Below are 20,947 nucleotides of genomic sequence, written 5' to 3'. Positions count from 1 at the left end.
ACAAAACTGTCCTCATCTTTTCGTCCCACGGCCGCAGAGACACCGGAGCGAGAGATTGATACACGGCAGATGTGGAATTAGTCAAGAGGACAATAAGAAAAAGTAAACAACATTTCAGAAAAAGACAACAAAAAGTTGGCCACAAGAAACTACTGCACAAACATATGGGAGCAGATAAACATGCTCTAAATTTGATTAATTGGATAGTTGCGATGCCACTCCGTCTTTTGAAAGCATTGGGGTCATTTTCTGGACTATACAAAGCGTGTGCAACGACCGTATCGCAGTGCCCTCGTTTTGGCAGTGTGAAAAATTTCCAATTCCAAAGTCTACCAGGCCTATCAGCTGATTGTTCTTCCAGTGCTTCTGACAGCGACGTCATGGCTTCCAAGTCCATGTTCGATTTTGAGACAAGATACTTGAAGAAGGGAGCAACTAATAATTCAGTGGAAGCAGGGAACTTTTTCAGGAGATATGATGCAAAGGGGTAATTTTTTTCTCTTGTATTTCTATTCATAAATTTAGTATTTGTTTATATTTTTCTATAGGCTTGGCCTTAACTTCCTTCTATTTCTCTAACTATGACTTATCTTTGATATATTATCTCCCACAGTCCACACACTTAACATGGGTTGAACGTAATGTATGCTCTAGGGCTAGGCCTACCTGCCCGGCTTTTCGGGCTGATCTTTTATGTTTATTTACCATGTTTACAATCGTCTCAACCTGTCAAACTGGCAAATATGACTGACCATTCATTCGTAATGAATACCCCCCCCCCCCCCCCCCCACTGCCTTCCCATTCGTTGATTTACATGATTTTAAGGTTTAAGCTAGTCTGCCAAGCTGGCTGTAGATATATAGCATTTTAAATAACAATCCCTGGCAGTGTTCACACTCACAGGTATTCAAGCTGAGAGTGACGAGCCCATGTTGAGTGACAGCCATGTCCCTTTCTTCCTCTAAGAACTGTCTGAAATGACTTGCATCGTTGTATCTTGGTCTGAGATGAAAATTAGCGTAACTGTCATACATGTAACTGAAACATCTACTCAACATGATCATCGAATGACCTACATTATGCATGCACATTGAACATCCTCCTTCCGGGTCCAAAGACCATTAAATGGAATCACAATTGTCACCTCGTTAATCACTGTTATTGCAATTATTTAACCCTTTGGTTGTCAGCAAAGTAAACAATATTTGTAAGCATTGAGAGAGCCTCCAGGTGCAGGGAATTAGTGCAGAATGCTATCAAATTGCATTTAAAGAAGTAGCAGGAGTTATTGATGGGCCAGAAGTATTCCTGGGTTCCTGTTTATAAGTAAAGTGACTTGCCCTAGAGTATGAGTGCTATCTCTTTGTTGGTTACTTAGAATCCCAGATGGAGAATATTGATATCATGGGAACATTTTTCTTTTCCTCTTCCTCTTTTAATTTTCCTTGTGGAGACCGTTCTTAACAAATAGATCAAGGAATTGAAACTCAATAATCAAATTCATGTAACTTCACTCTAAGTAGTCTGTTTTATCATTTCAGGAAGGGATACCTAGATCCTGAGGATTTCTCCAATATTTTCAGCACGTTGTTCTCCCACAACGGAAAGCCACACAATCTAACAGATGATAAAAAACAAGCACTTTTTGATCAATTGGATAGGCAAAAGGTAATTTCTAGTGCTTGAGGGAAAAATTCCATTGGCTATTGATTGTACCATATCTGGAATTGTCCCAATATTGGAGACACTTAAAGTTATCATTCTTGTAAAGCTGAAATTTTCTATGCTCGGCCAGTGTCACTCTCTTACTAACTCGCCAAAGTGGCCAAGTTTAGCACCAGATTATTTCATCACTTCTAGGATAGTAATCAATGGGTTTCTTTTACAGACTGGAAAAATTACCTTGCCGGTGTTCAGTGAATACTGGAGTACTTGGTTCAGGCCGGTAAGTTTGTAAAATTGTTGAGACCATGTTAAAAAAATCTTTCACTAGCCAGCGATACAACCTGGTATTGATGCAGTGGTAGAGATCAGGTTGGGTGATTAATGTTTGCCAGCTGCCAAATGATCATTCAATCAGTTGTAAACTTCATGACCTTTTGCCCCATAACTTTTGGTGCATTCTTTTTGGGCCATCCGATAGATTTTGATTTTTCTTTTAGATTCTGGACCCCGTTAGTGTCTTACTAGTCATCGATGTCCAAAATGACTTCATTTCTGGTTCTTTGGCCATGTCTGCCGGTGAAGCAAAACAAAATGGTGAAGAAGTTGTCCCAGTCATCAATAAGCTTCTTGAGGATGTTGATTTCGATCATGTGATTTATACTCGGGACTGGCATCCACCGGATCACATCTCATTTCATGAGAATCGGCACAAGTGGAAGACGACACAATGTAGTTCAGTGGGTATCTAGCAAGTATTTGTTCTGTGCCATTACACAGTATCATCTGTTATTAGAAGTCAGAGTTGTCGCTAATAGTCAGGCACCGGACAGAAAACCGTCTGAAAGCATCTGTCTCCCCGGCTGTAAAAACCATCAAAAAGTCATTAGTATTCAGGTCGAATTTGGTGGCATGATTTACTGTCCATAGAAGGAATTGCCCTTAAACATTCCGACATGGCCACTTAAACCAAAAATAAATACATTTATCATATGAGAAAATACATGTACACTTCCAGGACATTTTTACTTGTCAGAAAAGCCCTGAAATCACATCACAGAGCATCCAATTTCTAAATAAAATGTGTTTATTATTTCAGCTGAAAGCTGAGGAAGCCAACATGTTTGATACGGTGACATTTGAGGGTGAGCCGTCAGTGAACCAAGTCCTCTGGCCAACCCATTGTGTGCGGGAAACAGAGGGTGCTGCTTTACATAAAGATCTCAAAGTGAGTTTGGTAGTACATGTACTGTAACCATGGGAAGGTGCCATTCAGCTGACAATTATTATTTTGATAAGCCTTGATGTTGAGTTACTACATCCATCTTGTTGTCAGAGTGTCCGTAAAAATAAACATCTTCCCAATGTCACCTTTTCAGATAGTAAAAGGAGGGCACATCCACGACAAGGGATTAGAGTCACATGCAGATTATTACTCAGCCTTCAAGGACCAGTCCCGGACCAGGTGTACGTCTTTGGCTGACGATTTGATTAAACGGAATGTTACAAATGTATACACGTGTGGTATTGCTTATGATTTTTGTGTCGGTGAGTGTTTTTACTGCATCTATGAAGTGTGCATGTATAACTTGGCCACATCGTTAGATCATTGGCCATAAATACCCATTGGGGAAATGGTCATCAAGGGTGCACTTGGGTTGTATCAGTTAATTAGCAGGTTTTTGTGTGATACAGTCCACTTGTCATCATCTGTTGTCTTTAGGTGAAACGTCAGTCGATGCCGCCCAGTCAGGGTTCCGCACTGTGTTAATAGAGGACGCCACTCGAGGAACAAGTAATACTCTAATCAGCAATATGAAGGAACGATTAAAGAATCTCTATGTTCCAATTGTCAATGCAAGTGAGGTAAGTAAGGGGTGTATCAAAATACACTAATGCGACAAAAAAGTTGAACATACATACACAGTTATATTTGTACCCACACCTCATCCAATTATAAATTATAAGGAAAGAAAAAAAAATCTTCAGTCAGGGAGATGGAGTCCCATCACAACTTATCATGTTTGTCCCTTAATAGGAGCTGCTGTACATGTAGGTTAGTGGCTCGGACTCTTGGCTAGCAGTCTCTTGTTCGATACCAACAGTCTGCACGAGACTTTAGGCAGGTCTCTTTATCGAACTTGCCTGACTCCATGGGTACCTGTCCAAAATGCTCGGTTGTAGGGCTGAAGGAGCAACTCTGAAGGATGTCTCTTAATCTATTTTCCAGCATGCTGTTAAACTGACATCACTTGATTTCTTTTTCAGGTTGCAGACCTTGTGAATGGAAAAGATCGACGACCTGAATTAGTTTTCCAGGCAACTCTCAATGGACACGATTTGCCAAGTTCGTAGGAGTGAACAATGCTGAGAACAAAAACTTTGACAAATCCAGATATTTAAAACAGGGTGATACGCATGGGATATGAAGAGCTTGGAAATGAACCCTCATACGGGTTTATGGCAAACCATGGAACTTTCATGAACATTATCTTTTGACATTGGACTATTGTGTCAATCACAACTTATAATGCGGTTTAAAACTTACATGCTGTAAACACTTATTTAAAGAATTTATTTATACTTGAGTTTGTCTATAAACAAGGTGTTTTATTCCAAACGAAATACAATATTCCCCATATTAGTTGATGCTTTTGTTAAACTTCCATTGAATGCCTTTGTCCAATACTTCCAGGATTTGTATAAATCTCTATTGCCTTCATCTGCTGCTGCTATTCAAAGTGTATTGGCATCTCCAAATATGTACATGTACATGTATTGTAAACATACAATATTTCCACACCTCTTTATTTTTGCGACTTCTGAAAATAATGAAATTTTCATGAATTTGGTATTTCCAAATTTGCGAATATAGGTTATTTGGAAAATCCCCAAAATAAATGAACGGTATGGCCGTAAGCTTTTTAGGCCTGTCACGATATTAGGCTTGCAAAAATAAAGAGTTTCGCCGTGTGCATGCTTTGTAATCATAGTTTTCAATTTTGTTGGTTTAATCCATTCCGTCCTTTATCGTTTATACATTGTTCATTTAAATGTTTGGCCATAGGGTAGAATTTTTGTCACATTGGTCTCTCGTCGATTGTGAAAAAAATCACTAGTCGCGTCTTCGCATATTTCATCCATCCAGTTTTAACGAAGACATTACTATAGATCGATGCACTTGATTGGGAACAACGTTTACGAAGACGTCGCGTCTCGTCACGTTACAGTAATGTAAAAATGCATGGTGACGAGACGACGGCCAACACTACGTTATATAAATGTTGTTCCCAATCAAGTGCATGGATCTATAGTGATTTCTTACGATAAATTTATTATAAATTTTATCGTTAAAAATCGCCAGTAATGTCTTCCTGTCTTTCATCAATCCAGTTCATTGGACAAGCGGAAGAAATAACTGCGGGAAAATGAAAGTTTTTTTTATAAATGACAGATATCTTGATTTCAGTCTCATCTTACATGTTGGTCATGCTGAAGCTTCTGATAATTAAATAAAGTGTATTATACTACAGGTGGTCCTTGTTGGTTTGTTTCACCTAATGGACTAACGGTCTACACCCTCTACGAGTTTCTGATGCAGGGTATATGACCAAGGTCAAACAACTCGAAGGTTCTGGTCAAGGGATACTGAACCAGGGCAAGATATGTCTGTCACCGAGTGATCATAGATACAATGTACATGTAGACCCAAGGAATGGTGGGCTAAGACAAGAGTTGTCTCTCGAGTGGTCTGTAACAGGCAAAGGGATACTGAATCAGGTCAAGATATGGCCGTCACCAAGTGGACATAGATAGGGAATACTGAACCATGACTGTCCCTCACCAAGTGGTCTGTAACAGGCAAAGGAATACTGAACCATGACAAGATATGTCCGTCACCAAGTGGTCATAGATAGACTAAGGAATGGTGGGCTAGGATAAAAGTTGTCTCTCATTGAGTGGTCTGTATCAGGCAAAGGGATACTGAACCAAGTCAAGATATGTCCGTCACCAAGTGGACATAGATAGACTAAGGAATGGTGGGCTAGGACAAGAGTTGTCTCTCATTGAGTGGTCTGTATCAGGCAAGGGGATACTGAACCAGGGCAAGATATGTCCGTCACCAAGTGGGCATAGATAGACTAAGGAATGGTGGGCTAGGACAAGAGTTGTCTCTCATTGAGTGGTCTGTATCAGGCAAAGGAATACTGAACCAAGTCAAGATATGTCCGTCACCAAGTGGGCATAGATAGACTAAGGAATGGTGGGCTAAGACGAGAGTTGTCCCTCACCAAGTGGTCTGTAACAGGCCAAGGGATACTGAACCAGGGCAAGATATGTCTGTCACCAAGTGGACATAGATAGACTAAGGAGTGGTGGGCTAACACGAGAGTTGTCTCTCATTCAGTGGTCTGTATCAGGCAAAGGGATACTGAACCAGGTCAAGATATGTCCGTCACCAAGTGGACATAGATAGACTAAGGAATGGTGGGCTAGGACAAGAGCTACGTATGCCACCTTGTTTTTGTTCTCGGTTCAAAATCTTATCTTAATGTAAATCCACTTAGACCACAGAGTAAAAACTAAGAAACACAAATTCTTTTCTTCAAATATATATTCATTTCTTCATTAATCAACATTTTACACAAAACTACATGCACAATACATGAATTAAATTTTGCATAGGTTCATATATTAAATGCATAATCAAGATTTCAACATCAATCGTAAATAATAGGACAATCGAATCATTTTAACTTAGGAATAAAAACGATGTTTCCAAAACTGGATAATTTCTTCTTCAAGGCGATCCAATCTCAGTGATACTATGAACATGCACATTTTTGAACCTCTTATTTTCACATTTGCGATTAACAAAAATCATGGCCAAGTCAACCCAACAAAAAATGCGTTTGTATCAAGCTCTTGAAGTTAATGACAATACAGCTACATGTATATGTATGACTATGGAAGGAAACTTTGAAGATCATTCTATACAAAAAAGTTGGGAACTTCTATAAATTTTTGTTGGAATATAAAACAGCAATGACTGTACAAGCAGGTGAATCAGCAGTGAGATGAAGATAAGTTTTCAAAAATCTTTACTGATAATATTCTGTTGACTTTTGAAATGTGTAAACAACCATGCACAAGCATTCATCCAAAAGCAAGGGGAAACCTACCCAATCCACTGAAAATGAGAAGTTGCTATAATGAACACCTTTATGTATACATGAACATGCACACAAACCTTTTTTTCGAAAATTACAGGTCTTAGAAAATATGGGGATCTACAGTTACACAACTTTGATCGTCCCGTTTACAAGTAGCTGTGACTACAAAATTCAATTGATCCAATTTAAACCAGCACCAGCAAAAGTTTTATCAAGTGAGAACAGTGAAAAAGTGGATTTCTTTATTTATAAAGTGCACCTTCTGGTATTAACAGCAATAAGTTTCTCTTATGTTTATACTTATAGTCTTATTTTAAGAGAATGGCAAGCATGTAGAAAATGTGACATTTAAAAAAATCCTTACATACATTGTACTACAAAGACCAAGCCTGAGATACATGTATCTTGACAATACATGTACTTTGCTACTGAAAAGACAAATATGTAATATCAGGATTCCCTTGGGTTCACAGTAAAGTAAGACTAGTGCTGACATTCTTCAGCCCTACCCTTAAGCAAAATTGCATGAAGCTTGCAAGTCTTTGAGTATAAGGATGAATGATACACGTACATATACATGTACAGATCAAGTACATGTACATGTACAAGTATAAGATTAAATACTTTTATTGGGTTACATGGACATTCAAGCACCAAATGAATAGAACCATAAGTAATGGCAAAGTTGTGATCAGTAAACTACAGAGTATATAGCACCTGTGTTCACATTTTGAGGGTGAAAACATTATGAAGCAAAACGCCTTCAATACAATTCCAAACTGATATGTTCATACTAATCTAGTAACGAAGGCATACTACATATTTCTGTGATCACATTCAGTGCAGGTTCAGAACAATTATAACAATGTTGGGTTAGTGTAAAAATGTCCAGAATTACAATAATGATTTCAGTGTAGAAATGTTCAGAATAACACTATGATTTCAGTGTAGAAATTACAATAATGATTCAGTGTATAGAGGTTCAGAAAAAAACACTAACAATTTCAGTGTAGACTGTTCAGAATATCACCACTATGTACACACGTACTGGGCTATATGCATATCCTAAACCAAAACTAGAAGTGAATCTCACAAAATGTTTCACATTAATTTCACTCTTCCACCACTAAACATGTGTAAACTTTGCCCCTGAATACCCGTCATGTTGATGATGACGTACCGGTATATGAAAGTGATAAAATGCATTGCATGATTTCATGATGGTGATACTTTCTTCTTGGTAATGGAAGTGGATGTTGACATGGCACGAGGCTTGATATAAATCTAAAAGAGAAAATAAAATATTTGAGCATGAGATCAGGGGAGTGGCTAGGATTCTAAGCAGAGAGGGAATGCACACAGAGATTTATAATCCCTAAAGTCTGTTCTACTTACCTCACTTAGTACCACCCAATTTTGACTCTCCTTTTGGACATGCAGACGAAGCTGGCTGACTAAGCCAACATTTTTCGACACAATCCCATACGCGACTCCTCCGGTGAAGTTTCCCACGATGAGATATCCATCGCCTGTGATTTGATAGTCCTCTTGGCTGTCACTGTTTGTAAGAACTCCCGCCTGTTTGTCAACGTGGGCAAGTGGAAGAATCTCGATGGTGGTGTTGAAGAACTGGTCACCAGGGTGCTCGCGGTTACCACTTTTTAAGAAAAACCTGAAAAAGTTTTTGGTGTGAAAATATACTTTACATCATTGATATACGTACTCGTCATATGGTACCAGCAGTAGACCAACCCAAAATTGGCGAACTTAGAGATTATCTGTGCACAACAGACATGTGCTTGACCATCAGAGGGGGCATGGTGTTTTTTTCTACCTACCATTACCAAGGAGTTTCTCACGCCCAAATAAAAGAAATTTACGCACAAAATTTTTTGCTTGAATGAAAATCTGCATGAAACTCCCAATATTCAGGAATCCATAATCTCACCAGCCTAATCAATACTCACTTTTCTATCTCTATCGGAGGCTGGAACTTTATATTAACAGTATCATCAGGATGGGGTAATAAACCCCAGAAGAATGTCTCCCCACGGTAAGCTCGGTCGATGGAATACTTCTGATAGACCAAAAGGGTTGTGGACACCTCAGCACTGGGGTTGTTGTATGCTCGATGGAGTGCCATCTTCCCAAAGCTCCGGTCCTGGAATTGAACAACCAAATGATGTCAACTGTGACCCGCTCTACCAAAACTAGGCGCTTGTCGCATCTGAACTTGACAGGTTGATACGGACTTGTTGTTCATTTCCCTATTGTAGACCTTTTGTGAAATGTGACCAAATCAGTTTGTAATAGATTTCACAAAAGGTCTACAATAGGGAAATGAACAACAAGTTCGTATCAACCTGTCAAGTTCAGATGCGACAAGCGCCTAGTTTTGGTAGAGCAAGTCACAACTGATCTCTTTTCACGAGTGAGTGAAGCGACCGTCTGTGACAAATACCACGTCAGAGACAAAAATTCTCCCTCCACAATACATATGTACGTGCAGTCCAGGAATCAAACCTTTGAGGTGAAAAATGCATCCACTATCTTCTCCTTGTGACACTCCTGAAGACAATGTTACCTCTCATGCTGGGAAAGAGGTCCTGCCACTGCTACTATGAAGGACTTTGAAAACAGTAATAACGAGGCGAACTTACCTTTAACTTTTGTACTTTCCCTCGCAATGATGATTTGAGGCCAATATGTTGGAATAATGATGGTTTATATCGGATTCGGATTTCACTTTTCATCCGCTCACAATGAGTCTGGAATGGATAAGAAATTGAAGTAAATATTCAGTGTTTAACCCTAGGTGGTATAAAGACATGTAACACATGTAGGCCCATGTACAACGTATGTGCCTCTGGTCCAGGAAACCCTCTTGACCTATGGTCTCCTGCTTCTTCTGACCAAAGTCAATCACTATAATATGTTCTGCTCACTTCGAAACAGCACTCCAGTGTTTTTACTATCATGCTGAACTTGCCTCCTAGAGATACTTACTGCATCTTTTTCAGGGTTACATGTCTTGACATAGAGGAGATGCTCGAGTAACCAGTCAATGGGTTTATCTTTGTAAAACATCAAGAAGAACTCAACGACTAGTGGCAGGTCACTTGATTTAAATAATTTTCCTAAAACAAGACGATGAAGACATTTTTTTAATTGATAAGAACAAAAAAGAACAGCAACACCTTGAAAGGCATGAGAGTTGGTATGAAAGGAATCCTGGAGATTTCGTTTGAGTCCCGTGTTTCCCAAAAGAAGTGTTAAATCTACCCAGGCTGCATAACTCGACCGCAAGCAATATAGATGCACCATTGATACAATGACACTTAATCTTGCCCAATCGAAAACCTCTCAGCGACCAGTATTGTGCTTACTTTGCTGCCATAAGATGAATTCTAATTCATAAACCTTGTGTAAAATTGCATTTCTTGGAACACCCTGTATACTAGAAGCTCTGAAAGCATGAGTGCAGATAATTTGAGATGCACACACAAGAAGCGTTTCCAAGGATTAAAACCTGATGTAGAACTGTGCGATGAACAGCAATCAGCATCGGATCAAGGGCTCACCCTTCACTCACATCATTTTTCTAAACAAAAGGCTTACAATTGACCTTTTGGATTAGGAGTGTCACATCTGCACGACTAATAATGAACGATACATGATCTACCGATGGTGTGACAAACTGCAATCAGCACGGGATCAATAGATCATTCTTAAAGGCCTATGCAGTTCGTGTGCATTGACAAGTACAAGTAAATAGGAATCAATTAACACTCCCACAGTAGAGTAACCAGATATCTCACCTTGTTGACAATATATTATAGAGAACATGTGTTGTTGTTCCAGCCACGTTCATGTTTATAATATTCAATGTGTATTCACACAATTGAAGAATATCAAATTCAATTTCATATTACAAATTTGTAACGAGTAGCATAGCCCTTTAAAACTCCTGTCTACTGTTAACATTTGGCTTAGGAATGTGACGCGTGTTTAACTTAACGACAAGATTGAGTTACTACATGTACAGTGTATGTGTATTCGGGCTTTAAAAGGTTGTTCCGGGTACCCCTGAAAGATACTGAGGAGATATGTTGTGTGACAGAGGTATAGCCTGGGTACAGTCTACCGAACAGTACTCAGGTGCGGACACTATAGCCCAGGTTTAAGCTGGTTGATGATGTCATACTTATCATATAGTTTGATAGACTGAAGGGCATCCAGACTAATTTTGTCACACAACATTTATCCTAGGTATGATTAAGGTGTACCCAGTATGACATTGCCCTTTCAGCTAAGTAGGCAGCCTTCAGAAGCAAAAAAATCAAACGCAAAAAGTAGCGGAAGTTATTACTTAGCCGGCACTAATGATAGTTGCAGAGTTCCTGTCTACCGAGCGCTGCAGATATTCAACCGAAAGTGTGCACAAGTTTTCTATCAATAGTCTGTTCACACTTTCTGATGATCCAAGAACTCTCCTGATAACACAAGAACTCTGTATCTATTTGTGTGGACTGGGTAATCCCTCAATGAAGGACGTCAGCATGGTGAACTGCCACTCAAAAGTGTCGTCATCGCACAAGCTCTAAGGCCCGTATCTTCATGTGATGTGAAAAATATTACACTGTGAAGGAGTTATAGTGCATCTACATTCAAACAACCCTTGTGATTTATGATTAAAAGTGAGTTTTTTATCAACATGACTTACAAGAAACAACAGTTACAGCAGTGTGTTAAAAGTCAGTCATCAGCAGCACAAGAACAAACAGACATACCAGTTTTCTTTACCGAGGGATGAAAAAAAGACAATTACATGTAATTGGTGAAAATCAATGACAAATTACTTTATCTTGAGCTTCTATACCACGTTATTGTGAAAAAGCAGAAGTTGCAAGGGGCTTCCGCTAGACAACAACTGTTATGATCAGCTGCTGCATCAACAATAAAGCAGGAAAATAGTGACAACTCCTGGTATATTGAACACGTTATTCACTATTGTATCGATTGTGATAGGCATTTCTATGATTTATCATAAAGATGCACAGATGCTAAACCCTGCTTTCATGCACATGATTCATCTTGTTACATGCTATATCCCGAAATGATCAATGCATCGTCCGAATGATAGAGTACCTGTCATCAGGGCAAGTACTTTACCCAAGGGCACAAACCTCACTTATACCATTTCTTACACTCACCTATAAATCCTAACAATGAGAATTCTAATATAAACCAATCCTCAGTTTTCTGATTCAAGGCAAAGTTTTTCATCACAGAGGCAAAACCTGGTTTGGTAATCACATCATCTTCTAGCTGAAATGGAGATGGAACAGATATTCTTCAGCAAACGTCACAAGTTGTACCATGAGACAGTCCTCCTTTGCAAGATCTAGAAAGAATGAATTTAGAAACACAGCATGCCTGGATTCAGACACATCATCCAAACCATAGACAGACAGCTGGCCCGATGGATAGATCACAAGACAAGAAAATGCATATTCATATAAAATGTCCTACCTGGCAATAGTATGTCCCCCGACTCCTTGCATACATCATCAAGAAAGCATAGTCAAGATTTTGCTTGGTCCGCCACCTATGATTCAAGAGCAAATGAAACGAAGCTCACACGTTTTGAGAGGCTTAACCACTGCAGACAAGAATTTTTAATCGCATCTCGCTTTAAACAAGAGAACAGAATCACCACACCATAACTGTTCGGGAACACCGATTGTCTGATGTTGTTACTGGGAAGTGCGATCAGGCTTGATTTGGGAAAATTTCAGTCGACTTACCTGACCCTCTCTTTGGGATCCCCAAGTGAGAGTTTAATGGAATCAAAGTGGGGGTAGAATGGTGCAGGAGGTGAGATCAATTCTAACAGGCCTGACTTTACAGCGGCTGGGAAACTGGAAAAGACAATTAGATAATACAGTAGAACATCCCTTTTGACACTATTTAGGACACCCTCTCCTTTAAAGACACTATTTTGCTCCTAATGGGTTAAATTGTTTCCATTCAATTTAACCTCTTTCATCATATCAGGACACCTCTCTATTAGAGACAGCACTTGTCAGTCCCAAGGGTGTCCTTTATAGAAAGGTTCTACTACAATATGATGTAATATGAAATGGTGTCAATTGGGTGAGTATCTACGTTCCCAAGTTAGCTTACTAGGCCCTTGTTTTCCTGGGTTATTTATTCCCCATGTAATATGTCCTCATCATCTGTGAGTTTTAGATCTTCCTTAAAATCAAAAACTGCAACATGTCTTCTATATATTTTGTGAAATGGTCGGGGCTTGGCATAAGCAATACTGAAGGAAATAATAAGTCACTGATGAGAGGTACGGAAAATCATACCTTTATCAAGTGTTTATAAACAATTCATGCAGTATTGATAAACTAGCTTGAATGGAGATGTCTGTATAGGCATGACACCTTTCCCTTCTCAGATATGTAATCAGTTATAGATATAATTCACCTGCCACAATCTCAAGACACCATCAATGCTATGGGTCTACCAGTATACCACCTCCAACTATCTGTTAAAATGTACAGTCCCGATCACAAATACCATAATGCCTGTATGTTATTGTTATGTGTGATATGAAAATTTTACATTTTCAGAAATCTTTGCGAAATACAAAGATTAAGAGGGATGGAAATTAGTTGGTTAACAATGCAAGGCAGAACTTATAACCAATTGTTACCAACATCTCGATTAACTTGTAACTCAGACTCATTTTATAACTGTATGCGCCATTCAACCAAAAACTGTATTCTACTGTTACAGTTTCAATTTTCAAGTAAAAATCGTAATTGGCATTCATGATTGAAAGGTTGATGCCATACGCCTCCAATTTGCAAGGTGTCCCAGAGCCCCAGAACCACACTTCCTCCTACTTGGATATTGAATACACGTATGATACAATTTTTAATGACACCACAATATGTGATACACTCCGTCATTCAATCTTAAGGCGTTGCTATGTACACATAATCCATTACATGAATGAGGCAAACAAACTGACGTCTCACAATCAGATAGCAACAGATTTGATGGACGAATGCTTGCTGATATAGCTCTTGAGCTGTTCAATATGAACACCTCAGCGTCCACACAGAATCAATTCTGGGCAATTCTGCAACGTATTTTAAGGGGACTATCAGGTTTTGTTCTTCTGAAACTACTTCCCCAGGGCCACGATGCATGTCTGAGTGTGGTGGTACTGGTACTGGTAGATCACAAGTTGTCACCGATTACTGCCCCCTGTCACAACACTGGCTGCATGTAGTGTAAGCTGTTTACCACTATTTCCCATTCCCACTATGATTGGCTTCCCATCCCTTAAGATTTCCCCCTGTGTTCATGGCAGGACAAGAGCCGCCGCCATGAGCTGTGAAAGAGTTAACATGACACGTTTAGTTTATTGCCACTTGATAGCCAATTAGCACTAATTGTTCTGGGTAATTGCAAACGCCTAAAGGACATTGTGTTAAATGAGATTCCCCACAAAAATGGCATCCGGCGAGATGAAATAATTTTTCTGATTTCTACGGTAGAGCACATATAAAGCCAAGAAGAATGTTTCATATTTAAATAACATACATGTATATCAGTATAGACTTTTGACAAGGACAACATGGCTAGTCTTCTGGTCAGAGAAAAGACAGCTGATGTCACATGAGGGATATAAGATTAATAAAAATAAAATGATATCACATTCAAGGGATAGAAAATGTCATGATGCCCGAAAAAAGGCCATAAAAGTAATAAAATAATTTGATAATGGTGGCATATACTGAGAGTATCGTTGGGCGAAACCAGTCTCCTCATACTTCCTGCAGCGTTCCTCCCACAGCGTCATGCATGGATGTCATGCTTGCCTTCCCCCCCTGGAGGAAGTAGAGGTTTCTTTTGGCTGTTACAAAGTTATCACAAATAAACAGTTACTTGACTTACTACTTTTTGAGGTCGCTTGCTTGCTCGAGGACGTACTGTATATCAAGGGGCTGAAAAGACACAAAGCAGACCAAACATGAAAGGGTCAGGTTGGGCTGTGTGAAAACTGAACTGTTGTTACTGACTATTAAGAAAGATACCTTTGATACTAGTAACAGTTTAACCACTGTCATGACAGTCATGTTCAAGCACAATCATAATGTCATTTAACCCAAACATTATGCTGTTTCAACCTTTCTAAGATTCATGTACCGGTACCTTCATCAAGATTAAATGAGGGACTTTATTGCCAAAAGGTGGCAGCAGTGGTTATCAGACCAATACAATGCAGAAGCCCTTGTGGATGAAATTGACATGGGCTGGAAGTCTATTCTGTACCAGAATTGCAACGACTGGCATTCTGGGATCATTGATCAGCACCAGGCCTCTCTCCATAGTCTTGTGTAGACAGAAGGATGCCCAAATTGAACAGATGTAATATATAAATATACTGGTACATAAAGAGGAGTTATGGCTTTTGTGTGTGTGCCACATGCTGGTCAATCAATACAGTATCAGAGACAGGGATTCAATTTGGTGACAGCTGCACAAATGATAGGGGTGCTGACAGGCCTTGCAATTGCAAAACTTGGAAAAACTACTTTACACCAGGCACATATATATTGGTTCTAATTGAGGCCTAAGCTAAAAATTGGGTAGCACTATGATGCATGGATAATATCAGATGATGAGAGGTAAAAATATTTAGCGTCTAAAAAGGCCTCTTATCATTGAGCCGTGGAGGCCAATGACTCTCTTCGCCTTTCATGATTATAAGGTGATCTGAATTTTCCAGTCCTGAGTTGCTTTTATGACCTTCACCACAGGCAAATATCTCTATATGATTATGATAGGCCCAGGCATTGCAGACGGAAGAATGGGTACTTTAATTTTGAGTTAAATCATCCAAAGTACACCATGCCCAATTAGCACATATCAGATTGAAGAGTTGTCAGTTCACTTTAACACCACCACACTAATTCATGTAATTAGCTGATCTCACAATCTCCCATTAACTTTAATTAACCCACTGTTTGCATTCTACTGGGCTTCACCAAATTGAGGTATGTGATAGAGGACCCCTTGAGAACATAACACTAACAGTCGCGATGCGTGGCAACAAATGGCTGAAAGAAGTCTAGTTGAAAACAAATTCCTACCTCCGCAACAAAGACAACAATAAGGGTAGATTCCTTTTCTTCTTCGTTCAATCCATCAATGACTGATCGCAGCGTCTCATGAAGATAACTCACTTTATCCCGCTTAATTGTTGGGATACCAATTACTATTGACACTGAAATATTCAAAACGATGCTGTGATGTTTTCTAGTCAACTTTAACACTGAGCAATTACACAGGCAAATGTCCTTTGGGCATCATTCTCGCAGGTTGTCTGTGAAAATTAAATGCTCACAAACATTTCATGGCTTACAGTATTCTGTGGAGGCAACCACCCCACTAAAATATCAATATTGGCAAAATTTGCCATGTCAGTGGTCTGCTCCATATTCTCTTGACAGGCTGTTTATTTGAATCATTGTTTTCATCCTACCTCCAACTCTATCCTGAGATAATTTAAATGCTGGCTGGAGGCCCTCTGGGTGTCCAACAAGATGAGGCAAGACATGAAAGATACTTGGTGGCTGGATGTCTGAGTTGCTGTATGAGAGGTTACCAAGGAGCTGCCGCACTTCTAAGGGGAGTAGAGTAGCGACTGAGCCTAACCTGCAACAAATGATGCAGCTTTGAAAAACAACAGAAGAAATATACAGCATTTCAACAAGAGAATATGATACAGAAGTTTTGATTTATTCGACAAGAAGATTCAGCTATAATCTATCCATTACAAAGATCCAGCCTATGTCTTCAACAAGAAGACCCCAGGAGTTATATTCTATTCTATTTCTATTCAACAAGAAGACCCAGCCTTAATTTATTTAAACAAACCAAATACGATTGAACCCAATATTTGGCGACTCGGATTGAATGACAACGTTTACTGGTACTGACAAAGTACAAATACATGACTTTGCATGTTCATGTTTCTTGCTGCTGAACAAAAGGAATTTTATGGATCCGATAGAACTGAATAAGTAATTTGGGCATATTTTCTTACCCTGTACCGTTATGTGGCAAGAGATTATAGAGCTGTTTTCTCAGGATGTGGAATTGTTTTCTTAAGGCCATTATATCATTTTCTCTCTCTTGGTTCAAGGCATTGGCAAACTGAAGGCGATCCCTCAATTCTGATAGCCTTGTTTCGAGCAGTTGCTCCTGACTCATGTCTGAAGGGAAAATATAAAATAAAATAATCAAAAATAAAGCAGTCAAAAGTTGCTGTTAATAATCCATTCCAAGGTTTGTAAGATTCAATAAACATCATAGACCTTTAGGCTTTACATTTCCCAGAGGATTCAAAGTCACTGAGGGGTCCAAGTTTCAAGAGTACTAATATAAAGAAGGGGTCAGTAACCAGTATAAACTTTATTTATATACAACTTGGTCACTGCCACAGAGTTATGTTTTACCCACCCTCAAGAAAATTGAGCGAAAATTTTTTTTGCATACCTAGAAATGTGTTTACCAGATGTTACAACTTATCCATGTATATTATGCATAGAAATGTGAATTTTCGTTGACAACCGTGATAAAATTCATCTGGAACGGGTTTACTTTTTTGGCCCCCTCCCAAAGCATATACAGTGGAACCTCCATTAGCGGACACCTCTCTACTAAGGACACTAGTTTTGGTCCCAAATTGGTTGTTTCCATTCAATTTGACCTCTCTAATCAGGACACCTCTCTATTAAGGACAGCACTTGTCAGTCCCGAGGGTGTCCTTAATAGAGAGGTTCTCCTGTACATGTATTGTACCCAAGAAATAAAGGTACATGTACGTATGCTGGCAAAAACCCTTACAATATATGCCACTGCCCCCCTCTCCTCGAGATCTGATAACATTTTTACGATTTTCATGCAGATATGGGACACAAAAAGGTAAAAAATTATAATATTCAGGCCCCCCTGACCAAAATTTAGAAATTAATTTGTTAGACGCAAGGACACCCATTTTCATGTAGGCTTTACAGCTCAGGTTACTTTTGAATAAATAATGATTATGCCAACAGAATGTCATACTGACAATGCACCTTATCAGAAAACACCAACTGTTAAATTATAGATAAGTTTGGCTACAACAGACTTGCATAAGTACATATGACTGAGTAGATCATTAGTCTAGCATTCAGTGCCACAATATATCATAATAAGCGGTTAATGTGTATCCTTCATATAGATAATATCAGTTATAAGGGAGTAGTGGATATCTGATAATATCTAGTATGTCACATCCCTGTTAATGAATAAATTCTCCGTTAATGATGAGGCTGTGACTAGTGAGAGGGCTCTTGAGTGTGAATGCCTAGGTTGATAAGTTTAACTTTTCAAAATTTCACTTAAGAGTTGTAATACAACATATAATTCACAGATATTCAACAAATATTCAGAGTAGCCCACACCTAGGCTCATATACAGTAAGAACCTCTCTATTAAGAACACCCTCGGGACTGACAAGTGCTGTCCTTTATAGAGAGGTGTCCTGATTGGAGAGGTCAAATTGAATGGAAACAACCAATTTGGGACCAAAACTAGTGTCTTTAATAGAGAGGTTGTCCTTATTAGAGATGTGTCTGCTAAGGGAGGTTCCAATGTACATGTGCCAGTGGGGGGCAAGATGAACAATCTATTTCAATCTGAAAGGAATACCTAAGATTCTACATTACTATGCGTATATCGCCATCCAATAACCTACTGATCTCAAGGACAGGTCTAATACAATGTTGTGGATGTATGTATACCACTGTACCACACTTACATCGACCTACTTCTTTTGACTTTCTATTTATGTTTAGAGCATGCGATGAATTAATAATGAAAGAACTAGGCTATGTCACAACTAATAAAATTTACTGGTAAAACAAAATTTAAAACAAACTCCAGTTCAAAAGACGCAGAAACTGAGAAAGAGGGAAGTATAAATTAAATATAGGCCTACCTGGTCCAGTAAGAACTGCAACCCAAGTGACACCCACAAGGAAAAGCACCACTGCGAATAACGCCACATTTTTCTTGTATACTCTCATCAGGAGTCAAAAAGTCCTTTAAACTGCTCTCAAATTCTCAACCACGTGTCCAGAATTGCATTTTCCGCGCTCAGAACTTTTAAAGAAAGGCTATTCTTATTAAAATAAGGGGCAACTGCCCCAAGAACTTTTGTGTTGTGGAGAAAAGTACATTGTACTAATCTAATTGAATGAATTGCGGTCCCTGACGATTTCGCCCCAAGTCGTTTCGCTCCCAGGGACTTTTTGTTGGGATTGAGAAAGTACCCGCCCCCGGGAAAGTACCAGTGACAAAGTAGATGTGCTTTCAGGGGTTCTCAAATCTACAAAGAAGGAATCGTTTGGTCATCTGCTGTGTGATCTTTGGCAGGTCACTTGTCTTTCATTATTTATCATTCGTCGGTCATCAATGGAGTGTGACTGATCCTGGGCAAGTCTATCTTCTCTTGCAGTCATATTATGAGTGAGATCTGGGAATTATTTTAGGAGTTATTTTGGCATCTAGACATCAATCATAAGCGTCCATCTTTTTAAAAAAAACTTTGAAGAAATCGGCTCAGTATTTTTTCGTACTGCGGTCCAAAAGGACAGTGATATGGAGTGAAGACTCGTTAAATCAGTCTTGTCTGATTATTAATGGTTACATCTACAGTCATGCTGAGGAAATCGCTGTTCGCTTCTCCAGCCCTAACCTAGCTCATTAGCTGGGTCAAGTTGCTTACCTTAGTTGGGGCAGGTTGTAAATGTATCTGTGACAGCTAGGTTGTGAACTTGCGTGGCCTGGTCGGGATGTCTTATACTTTCAGACAGGCCAGATGTTAACATTGTCTCTGTGGCAGCAAGGCTATGAACTGTCTTCTCTGTGGTCATGTCGAGATGTCTCACACTCAGGTAAGCCAGGTTGTTACCAAATTGTCACAATGCTAGTCAGGCTATAACACAATAATGTCGGGAAGGTGGGAGACAGAGTTACCAATAAACACAAGAATCTTTCAAACACACAAGGCTCAATCTGAAGAAGACATCATTATAACTGTCTTCTCTGTATATCAGGGTCGAGCTGTTCATTGTGTCAGATCTACATTGCACGATTCTAGGATGAGACGGAGAATTCGATCGACCATGTACATGTTCTTATAGTGAGTGTTGACTGGTTCCAGATATCAGATCCTACTTGCTGACTTTGAGTAGTAGTGTCTCCTCCAGGGTTGTGACTGTCTTCGGCAAGTGTGTGACTAACAGACATAAGTTGGTCAATTTGACACATACAAATCTCTCCGATTTTCATGATCAAAATCCCAGTAGTGTTGCTGACTCAATAACCAAAGTTATTACAGTACTGAAGAACACGACCCTCGCCACCTAATATAGCCCAGCTAGCACAATTAGTGACCTGGCCCAGCCCTCGTACAAGAGTGGAATAGCATTGTATCGAGGACTGGTGAAGGCCTGGCCGGCCAAGGCACAACCAGTGATTGCAAGTCCACTGTCAATGCTTGCCAGCCCAGTTCCAGTACAGTTAATTGCATGCAGACTTATCTGGGCTGGCCCAAGACTGCCTAACAATCGGAATACACAATTGTGACTTCCTCATCTCTCTCATCATGTTGTCAACACGGTGGAGCAGCCAGGACTGATTCGGCCTGGCTGTGACTTCCTCATCTCTCTCACCATGTTGACAACTTGGCAGAGCAGCCAAGACTGATTTGGCCTGGCTGTGACTGTCTCATCTCTCTCACCATAATTATTGTCAACACGGTGGAGCAGCCAGAACTGATTCGGCCTGGCTGTGACTGTCTCATCTCTCTCGCCATATTAACAACTAGACAGTGCGGCTGTGAGGGCACTAACATTGGAATAACGCTAAAAGCAGTAGTTGGTTTTAGGGTTGGCCGTTAGGCGCCGCAGGCTCATGTGCGCGCGTTAGCTGCGCGCGCACTAGCTGCCCTGAGACTGTGTATTTAAGGTGTAAA

The 20,947-nt window shown here is 39.6% G+C and overlaps 2 protein-coding genes across 2 annotated transcripts; one reads left to right on the top strand and one right to left on the bottom strand.

Annotated features, from left to right (window-relative positions):
- The first annotated feature begins 113 nt into the window (after positions 1-113).
- Positions 114-4,312, top strand: LOC135493349 (uncharacterized). Its single transcript, XM_064780639.1, has 8 exons — positions 114-487; positions 1,543-1,669; positions 1,890-1,946; positions 2,164-2,403; positions 2,763-2,891; positions 3,043-3,211; positions 3,387-3,529; positions 3,932-4,312. Exons 1-8 carry the CDS (start codon positions 165-167, stop codon positions 4,016-4,018), a joined length of 1,275 nt encoding a protein of 424 aa, XP_064636709.1. The 5' UTR covers positions 114-164; the 3' UTR covers positions 4,019-4,312.
- Positions 4,313-6,285: 1,973 nt separating this feature from the next.
- LOC135493553 (alpha-1,3-mannosyl-glycoprotein 4-beta-N-acetylglucosaminyltransferase B-like) lies at positions 6,286-19,136 on the bottom strand. Its single transcript, XM_064780957.1, has 13 exons — positions 18,908-19,136; positions 16,970-17,138; positions 16,406-16,578; positions 16,014-16,147; positions 14,815-14,864; positions 12,645-12,758; positions 12,370-12,445; positions 12,051-12,165; positions 9,844-9,974; positions 9,498-9,605; positions 8,805-8,998; positions 8,233-8,509; positions 6,286-8,121 (listed from the first exon to the last, which is right to left on the bottom strand). The coding sequence occupies exons 1-13, from the start codon at positions 18,993-18,995 to the stop codon at positions 8,053-8,055; spliced, it is 1,698 nt and encodes a 565-aa protein (XP_064637027.1). The 5' UTR covers positions 18,996-19,136; the 3' UTR covers positions 6,286-8,052.
- Positions 19,137-20,947: the final 1,811 nt, after the last annotated feature.

This window comes from Lineus longissimus, chromosome 9, assembly GCF_910592395.1.
Source record: "Lineus longissimus chromosome 9, tnLinLong1.2, whole genome shotgun sequence".
In the NCBI taxonomy this organism is placed as follows: Eukaryota; Metazoa; Nemertea; class Pilidiophora; order Heteronemertea; family Lineidae; genus Lineus; species Lineus longissimus.
This window is presented reverse-complemented; position numbering and strand designations above follow the sequence as displayed.